Raw genomic sequence first — 8,829 nt, 5'->3', positions numbered from 1 at the left:
AAACGCTATATAAGTCTTTAAAAATGCAAAACTAGTCTATTGTAAAACAGATTCACCTGAAATACAGCTGATATAACCAAGGCGCTGGAAGGTTATTCATAGGCACACATCTGTCTTTCCTTTTCTGTCGGGTTTTTCGTTTTGTGTTTGTTTTTGTTTTGTTTTTCTTTTTAATGTTCTTTTTTTTTTTCCCGTGGGTTTTCCTTTTTTTTTTTTCTTTCTCTCTATTTTTCCTTTCCGTTTGGGTTTTGTTTTTGTCGTGTGGTCGGGTGGGTTGTTTTTTTTTTTTTTTTTCGCTTTTTCTTTTTTTTTTTTTTTTTCTCCTTCGTCCAAGCGGAGCCCGAAAAACAAACCTTGTCTGCGAGTAAACACCGTGTGTGACCAGCGGGAAGGTCGGAGAGAGGAATAAAAATATTGCCGAGGCGGCGGCGGGCGGGGACCCCGCGCCGCGACTCCCGAAAGCATAAGTTAAAGCCCCGAGGGCAGTCCCGCGGCCGGACCGCGGTCAGAGGTCGTGGCAGCCCGTGTCCGTTTTCACGCCGTGGGCATACACGTCGTGCTGCGGCTGCTCCCCCGGAGGGGTCATGCGCTTCTCCTTCTGCCGCCGGTTGCAGAACCAGACCCGCACCACCTCCTTCTCCAGCTGCAGGCTGTCCGCCAGCGACGAGATCTCCTGGGCGGCCGGCTTGGGGCACTTGAGGAAGTGCGTCTCCAGCACGCCCTTGACACTCACCTCGATGGAGGTCCGCTTCTTCCTCTTCCTCCCCTGCGCCGCGATCTTGTCGATGCTCGTGGGGCTGCCCGTGGAGGAGTCGGCCTCCTCCAGCCACTTGTTCAGCAGCGGCTTCAGCTTGCACATGTTCTTGAAGCTGAGCTGCAGGGCCTCGAAGCGGCAGATGGTGGTCTGCGAGAAGACGTTCCCGTAGAGGGTCCCCAGCGCCAGCCCCACGTCGGCCTGGGTGAAGCCCAGCTTGATGCGGCGCTGCTTGAACTGCTTGGCGAACTGCTCCAGCTCGTCCGAGGTCGGCGTCTCCTCGTCCGAGTGGTCCTGGCAGTGGTGGCCGCCCAGCTCGCCGTGCTCGCCGCCGCCCTCGCCGCGCAGCCCCGGGTGCAAGCCCTGCCCGGCGGCGGCGGCGGGCGGCGGGGTGAGCCCGCCGTGCTCCAGCATCCCGCCCACCGCGAACCCGCCCTGCGAGTACACGCCGAGGGGCTGCCCGGCGGCGGCGGCGGCGGCGGCGGCGGGGGGGGCGGCGAGCGAGGCGCTGTGCGCCGGGCTGGCCCCCCAGGCGCTGGGGTGGTTGGCGTGGGGCGAGTGGTGGGAGACGTGGGGCGAGCGGTGGTGGATGATGGCGCCCAGCTGCAGGTCCTCGCGGCCCGGCTTCACGTCGGGCTGCTCCAGCGGGCCGCCCGCCAGCGCCGCGGGCCAGGGCGCGCCGTCGCTCAGGCTGGTCACCCAGTGGTGCCCCAGCGGGTGCCCATTGCCCGGGACGCCCTGCAGGTACTCGCTCTGCAGCAGCTTCTGCGGGCTGCGGAACGGGCTGCCCTGCTGCATGCCCGCGCCCTCGGCGTGGGCGAGCGCGCCGGCGCCCAGCAGGCCGTAGGGGTTGGAGGCGGCTGTGGCCATGGCCGCCGCAGCCCCACGAGTTATACTGAGCGGCCGCCGCCGCGCCGGGCTTTGACATCCAGCGGCACGGCGGGCCGGCGGCGGCCGCGCGCTGACTGACACCCGCCGCGCCCAATGGCGACGCGCCGCCGCCCGCGCCGCCCAATGGGAGCGGCGCGGGGGCGGGGCGAGGCGGAGGGGGGCGGGGCCGGGGCGCCGCGCGGGCGCGAGGCAGGAAGTGAATCACTCCGCCGGCACCGGGGGCCGGGCGCGAGGCGGCCCCGCCGCGTTAACTCCTTCCGCGCCGCGCGGGCACCGGGGGGGCTTCGGGGGGCACGGCTTGAGCGGGGGAGCGATGGGAACGGGGAGGGGAGGGGAGGCGTGGGGGGCACGGCTTAAATGGGGAGCGATTAGCGCCGGGGGAGAGCGCGGCAGAGGTTAAACGGCGGCGCCCGGGCGGCCGCGCTGCGGGACCACCCCGGGGCTGCCCCCGCCGCTGCCCCCGCACGCCGGGCCGGGCTCCGGGAGTTCAGCGCCCGCTCCGCTCCTCCTGCGGTGCTGCCGCCCCGGGCTGCCCGTGCCCGCCCGCCCCCTCCTTCCCCCCCCGGGCCGCCGCGCTCCGTCGGGAAAGAAAACTCAGAAACCCCCAAAATAATAAAAAGCAGCCCCAAAAGGAGCTCCCCCGGCCCCGCCGCCGGTACATCCCGCTGGTGTCTCTCAAAGTTGGCGGCGCGGAGCGCACGGGAGCGGTGCGCGCCCGGCGGGCGGGCTGCGGGGCGAAACGGGAAAAAGGGGCAAAAAAACGCCAGAAAAGGGAAAATAACGGGGGGAAAAGGCGCGTGCGGTGCCCAGGCACCCCCCGGGGGGCGGCTCCGGGCCCCCCGGCTCGGCAGGGCCCGCCGGGCACAGCCCCGCACCCCCCGAGCCCCGGCGGGGCGGGCGGAGGAGAAGTCCCGGGACCCCCCGACCCGCTCCCGAGTTCCAAAATGACCTTTCCCCGCATCGTTTCGGAGGTAACCGAGCTGCGTAATTATATTTGCACTTCCAGAAGACTGCATCAGAGTCCCCTTATTGGTTTGAAATTCCATTAAATATATTGCAAGAGCTCCTAGGTTAAGCTTGATTTAAATTTGCATACATTTTCATATATTTAGCAGAAATAAAAGAAGGCTTGCAGCTACCAGAAAGTCATTAAGGCATTAGTTTCTCTGAGAAGACAGATCTGAAGAAAATTCAAGAAAATGAGAAAATAGATCTAAATAAGGTGAGCTCTCCTCTGGTTCCTTCCGAGCCGGGTCCCATCGCTTTGCTCATTATAATAATAATAATCACAATAATTTCTCGCCGGGGCAGCGTGCGAGAGGGGTAAAGGCAGGGCTGGGTGGTGAAGGAGCAGAGCGGGCTGCGTGGCTGGAGGCAGATCGCGATATATCGGGGAGGCTGCGGGTCCCCGGCGGGCACCGCCGCGCTGCGCACCCGCGGGGGTGCGGGGAGGGGGGAGCGGCTGGGGAAACACGTAAAAAATAAGGCAAAGTAAATAAAAAATGAAGTTTGCGGGTAGAGCGGCGGCGGTGGGGGGGGGGGGGGGGGGGGGGGGGGGGGGTGGGGGGGGGGTTCGGGAATGGGAATATCCCTGTCGGAGCCCCGCTCCCCGCCCGGAGTGTGCGGGCGGTGCGGGGCGCGCAGCACCGCGGCCGAGCCCGGCGGAGCGCTGGGAGGGCAGGGAAAGAGTTATACCAGCAGCCTTTTCCTTGTTGGTTGGTTGGGTTTTTTTAGCCTTTTCATTTTTTCTCTTTCTTTTTTTTTTCTTTTTTTTTTTTTTCCCTTTTTTTCCTTTTTTTTTTTTTTTTTCCCCCACTCTCCGCCTTCACAAGCTCCTCGAAATAAACATCACAGGAGCCCGCGGGAAAAAGGGAGGAAAAAAAAGAAAAAAAAAAAACCAACCAACCAAAAAAAAAAACCCAACAACATCAAATCCGCACTGTATAAAAACGTAACTAAATTATTTAAAATTAATTTGCACTTTAACTTCCGAAACAATTTTTCAAATCCCATCGCCCGTGAAAATAGATGTTCAGATCCGCCGTTTAATTAAGGCAGAGTCTCTAGCAGGGAAATAAAACCCCGAACGTCCCATTTTAATCTTTGCTGCAAATGTAGCTAAGGCAGAGCCCGGCTCCGCTCCTGCCGAGGCGGCTCTCACCTCGCCTAGAGCAGAGTATGGTGGATTTTATAGTGTTTTTATCTGCATATAGTTAAATCTTCTTGCTGTTCTAACTAATCTGCTGGAGAGGGTTTCTTTAGCTCTTTCCTGTCAGTCTAACTTCCCAAGTGTAACAGATGCCGCTCTCAAGCGGTCCTTTCTGCTGCTTTTCTTTATTCAGCCTCGCATATTTCTCCCCATGATCTGGGTTTCCATAGAGAGAGGAATAAAAGGGGGACCATGGCCACAAATCCCCTGCCCCATGCAGAATAAAAGAGCCTTATTCAATAGCCGACCCCGTCTGGACATGGGAGAAAAATAAGTACATGCAAAGCTACTGTTGCAAGAATTTGTAACTTATTTTTCATAGACCGAAACCCATTAAAGTTTTTTTTTTAATTTAAAAAAAAAAATTTAAAAAAACTTTCTGGGTTCGGACCGTGCGCTCCAGCCCTTCGGCTCCGGGTGCCCCCGCCCCGGAGAGACCCGCGTTTGCCTAACAAATAACTCGCTTTAATATCTATTTTTTCCTGCTAAATCTTTGGCGTGAAAAAGCTCGCACAATAGCGGGAGGCAGCCCCGTCCTGGGGCAGCGAGAAGTCGCTGGAGAGAACCCCCCGCTTTGAAGTGCAGGGATTGTGTGGAGTCCCCCCGGCACAGGCGGGACCGGGACTTTCTGGGGTCACCCGGGTGCGTGGTGTCCCCTCGGTGTCCCCCACGCTCGGGGCAGGGTGGGCTGTCCCCGCACCAACCCCGCACGTTCCCCTTTAAGAGCTCCAACCCAGCGCGGGGTGCGGTGTGTTTGTGTTCCATAGGAAGGGACCCGGCACAGAGCGAGCCCAGGAGCGCGTTTGTTATCGTGACAGAGCTGATTTTATTATATTTAAGAGATTTTTTTTTTTTCCTCATTTTTCCCCCGGGGGGGGGGAAGGGGGAAAAAAAAAAAAAAAAAAAAAAAAAGAAAAAAAAAAGAAAAAAAAGGTCTAAAAGGGGTTCGTTTTGATTGTGTTTAATACAGCATGAAGCTCGGAGCGGTAAGCTGTGCCTCGGTGTCGTGACCTCTATATAGAAAACTTCACCTTCAACACAAGTTCACTTTAGAGACAGGACGAGTTAGATTGCGCTTGGTGGGAACAAGTGCAAATTTAAAAACAGAGTCAATCATAACGGGGGTGGGGGCTGGGAAAGGGCAATTTAACCGTTTCTGGAGCCAGGAGTTAAGGTTTGCATTGTGTGCATCCAGGCGCTGAAGCCCAGCCACCCATCAGGGCTGAGAAAGCGGCTCCTGGAGCTCCAGAGAGGCTTTGGGAACACCTAACCTGCGTGGGGGAAGCTTAAGAAGCAAAAAGGAATTTACAGAGTATTAGCAGAAATTAGCCAATACCGACACAAGCTCAATTAGTTCCTTTTTTTTTTTTTTTTGGTCTCTGTTGGCTGCTCTTGAACGTGAGTAAATGCTGTGCAGGGAGAGAGGAGGGAGAGAGCCACACACTGCCATCTCAGAGCCCCAGCCAGGAGATGGACTGACAGATTGCAAATTAAACTAGTCCTAATGTAAGAATGAAAGCAGCCCCCCCCAAATCTCTCCCAGCACCAGCCCGGCAGCAAAGAGCCCGGCACGGAGGGAGCGTGGCTGCGGCTGGGCTGGTCCAGGGAGGGACAATAAAGCCAGTCCCGGGCAGGAAAAAATCACAAGGTAAATAGTATTTGTATTCTAACTGCTGCGGTTTCCGAAGCGTTTTGGGCGACTCCTCGCTCCTCTGCTCGAATCGCCTGTTATTGTTATTATTATTAATATTTTTTTCGACGTTGTTGATGTTTGAAAAAGCGTACTTGCTGCGGGAAAACAAATGTCGTTCATTCGTGCACTACCCCGTCACGTTCGGGTCACTGTTATTTTGGAGCCGGGTCGGTTTTAGCGGGTCTCGTCTCGAACGTTTGGTTGACGGAGCGAAAAACCATCAATATTCCGGGAAGTCTCTCCAAAGTGCACATTTTTGCTGCGGGACCGGTCTGGCCGTTTATTAAATCCACGAATTGAAACGTCGGGTTTTGTTGTGTTTACGGAGAAAATAGGGATGGGGAGAGAGGGGGCTGCGGACCCTCCTCGGGCGGTGCGTGGCAGCTCCTCGAGGTCACGGCAGGAGTTAATAGACCCGCACAACAATGCGGGTCCCTTCCCTTTTACGTAGGCACTTTCCTCACCGTGCCATTCACACAGGCGTGATGACAAGAATGCGTTTGTTTCATCCCGGACCGAAATCCCGTGGTTTTTTAGTGGTTTTTCTTTTTTTTTTTGCTGTGAAGCTTCTCCCAGCAAACGGGGGGGATGCGGTTAAGGATGGGCACCCCCAGCTCCTGGGCAGCTCCTGCCACGCCAGAGGCCATCCTGCCCGAGCTTTAGAAATAACCCACACACAATTCCCGAACGGACAGATTCCTGCTCAGACATATTTAAAGGAAAATGGGTTGGATTTGAACACGCACTAACTGGCTCGCTAGTTAACCTCTGTTGACTAATGAGACACTGAAGACAAATCGCTCTGTTCCCTGGATGACAAATACCTGCGTTGCTGTTTGGTAGCTTAGCGAGCAATTTCCATGTGGGGTTTGGGGGTTTATGTGTTGTGGGTTTTCCCTTTATTTATTTATTAACTATAGGTTTTCCAGCTGTAGCACTCATCGTGCAAAGCATCCAGCGATGCTCCTGATCCCGCAGAGGGATTGAAACGCCTCCTGCATTTTGAAGCGCCTCGTCAATCCTAGATTTACGTTTAGAAATACGTAGATGCTGCTGCTAATTCTTGTTTTGTCACAGACTTTCGCGTGTTTACGGCTTGGTGGAAAGTTTCCTGCCCCCTTCATTCAGGTTGAGCCGACCAAAGCTGTTATAAGAATGAACTTTCAGGCCAGGCTGCGTTGCTAAAAGATGTTTCCTTCGTGAATCGCGCTTGGGCGATGCAGGATGGGGATGGGGGTCGTGAGGCAGGTTGGGCGTGTGCGGTTCCCTGGCACCTCATGGTACATTTTCTCTCCACTCTCGCCCAGGAGAACCCCGGTGAAAGCCTCTGGAGGCTGCAGCATCCCTGCCCCTCTGTGCCCTCCCCGGGCGGGGGGTCCCGGGCACGACGGGGGCTGCGGGGGAGAAGTTCATGGGGAGGCGGGCGGACAATAAATCACCGCGGGCCCCAGGGCACAGGGAAGCGCACACGGGAGAGTCTCCATCAAAGGGGGGGGAGACAGCCCTCGGCTGCGAGAAATAAATGGGAATAAATCAAAGCAGGAGGCGTCCGGGGCAGCGGGGGGGACGAGCCGGCCCCGCTCCTCCCGGGAGCGCCGGAGCAGAGCCGGGGAAAGGCACTCTGCAAACTTTTAATGAAATCACCGGTGCTATCGATTTTTGTGGGTTTTCTTGCCGTGCTTCAGACATTGGAAAGTGTCCCTCTGGGAATGGGGGAGGGGGCAGAAGGCAGCGGTGCAACGCGAGCTGTATTGGACATGCAGTTATTTCATATTTTCGAAAATAAACGGCGTCCCTGAGGGTCCTCCAGAGAGCAAAGGGACTCCGGGGGCGCTTGAGCCAACCCATAAAGCTCGGGGTTTAGGCGTGCAGGTGTCAGTTTGCAGGCCCCTCGTGGACCTCTGGGGGACCGGGACTGGCTGTTATCCCCGCGATCCCTGATGGAGAGCCCCGGGAAAGCCGGCTCTCCTCCTCGGACAACACAGTTTTGAAGTGCCACATCCAAGTGTTTCCTCTTTGCCTCTTCTCCAAACTGTTTAGAAATTACTAGTAGCGGATAAGTAAATTGCAAGTAAACCTAGTGAATTAGGATGATTCTCTATCAGTTTAATTTATGTTTTATAGTTAGTTTAGCCTTCTGATTTGATTGCCTTAGTAATGTGAATTGCCTACAGCTGCTGATGATACAGCTTTAATTCTGTTTTAAAGGTCATGTAAACATGTGCCTGTAGCATAAGGAATGCAAATTCAATTCCCTTTTAATGCTTCCTCACATTCACTTCACAGCCTTCACCTAGAAAATTAGCAGGATTTAATGGGGAACCGTGTGACTGTTGTGATTCCATTAAAAGCCCCTCTCACCCCCAGGCGTGGCTCTCCCGGGCCACCCCACGCCCGTGACACGGACATGGATGTGCTTCCCATGCCCGTTTTGGGGCGAAATCGAGGTGTTTTCCGCCCCGGGATGGACTCATGACCTTCACGTGGGAGCTTTAGCTGCAGGTAATTATCCCAGGGCTGGATAACCCGGCGGCATCACGAGTTACCCCTCAAAGCAGCGGGAGCATCCCGCAGGTGTGCACCAATGTGTAAGGCTGTAGTAGAGCTGCGTGTGCCCTTACGTCACGGTGAAAAGCGATGCTGGGAAAGAGAAAAATGGATAAAAATACTTGTTTTGGGCCGAGGTGGGCTCTCCGCAGCAGCAGGGGGAGAAGCGCGATGCCAAGGTGATGGGCGTCAACGAGAGACGCCTGCGCCTTGAAGACAGGCATCGTCGGATTAATTTTTAAACACGACCAGCCCTGAGTTCATCAGAGATTGCTTCAGCCCAGAGTAGGTAAAAAAAATAAAAAAAAAAAAAAAAGGGGAGAGAAAAAAAAAAATTATGATACCACTCTGTTCCCCTTGTTTCAAAGGGTTTTAGTGAAGTTGCTGGGAAGTTTCGCCTTTGAACGGGCGGGCTCTTCCCGCCTAACGAGCAGGGAAGGACGGCAAAAAACCCCACTCTGGGGCCGCTTTGAAAAGGGAACGATGTGTCACTGCGTAGCGAACCGGGACGAGAGGCGATTTCGCGGCCCTTCCAGCCGCAGGGACCCGGCCGGGGCCGGGCGAGTGGGACCGGGAGCGCCCGGAGCCCCGGGGAGCCCGGACCGGGACCGGGGGGCTCCGGGGGAACCGGCCCCTCTGCCCCGGGGGGCTCCTGCGCTGTGCCGGCGGTGTCGCAAGGGGTACCCCCAGCCCTCCTTTGGTGATGGGATGTTCCCCCGCGCTCAGGGGGTGCCT

At 56.3% G+C, this 8,829-nt stretch overlaps 1 protein-coding gene and 1 long non-coding RNA gene across 8 annotated transcripts in view; one reads left to right on the top strand and one right to left on the bottom strand.

The window, feature by feature from the left end:
• Nucleotides 1-243: 243 nt before the first annotated feature.
• POU3F4 (POU class 3 homeobox 4) lies at nt 244-1,656 on the bottom strand. Its single transcript, XM_027645405.1, has one exon. It carries the CDS (start codon nt 1,622-1,624, stop codon nt 506-508), a length of 1,119 nt encoding a protein of 372 aa, XP_027501206.1. The 5' UTR covers nt 1,625-1,656; the 3' UTR covers nt 244-505.
• Nucleotides 1,657-2,533: 877 nt separating this feature from the next.
• LOC113948094 overlaps nt 2,534-8,829 on the top strand; it is an 86,173-nt gene continuing 79,877 nt past the window's right edge. For 2 of the 7 annotated variants that reach the window (XR_003527991.1, XR_003527990.1), the window contains exon 1: nt 2,540-2,867. This is a non-coding gene — a long non-coding RNA (uncharacterized LOC113948094). Of the gene's footprint in view, nt 2,868-8,829 lie in introns of all 7 variants that reach the window. The other 5 variants (XR_003527987.1, XR_003527986.1, XR_003527989.1 and 2 more) reach the window with 4 other exon arrangements.

Source organism: Corapipo altera, unplaced genomic scaffold, assembly GCF_003945725.1.
Source record: "Corapipo altera isolate COAL_440 unplaced genomic scaffold, ASM394572v1 65, whole genome shotgun sequence".
In the NCBI taxonomy this organism is placed as follows: domain Eukaryota; kingdom Metazoa; phylum Chordata; class Aves; order Passeriformes; family Pipridae; genus Corapipo; species Corapipo altera.
The sequence above is the reverse complement of the archived record's forward strand: the minus strand, read 5'-3'. Positions and strand labels throughout refer to the sequence as shown.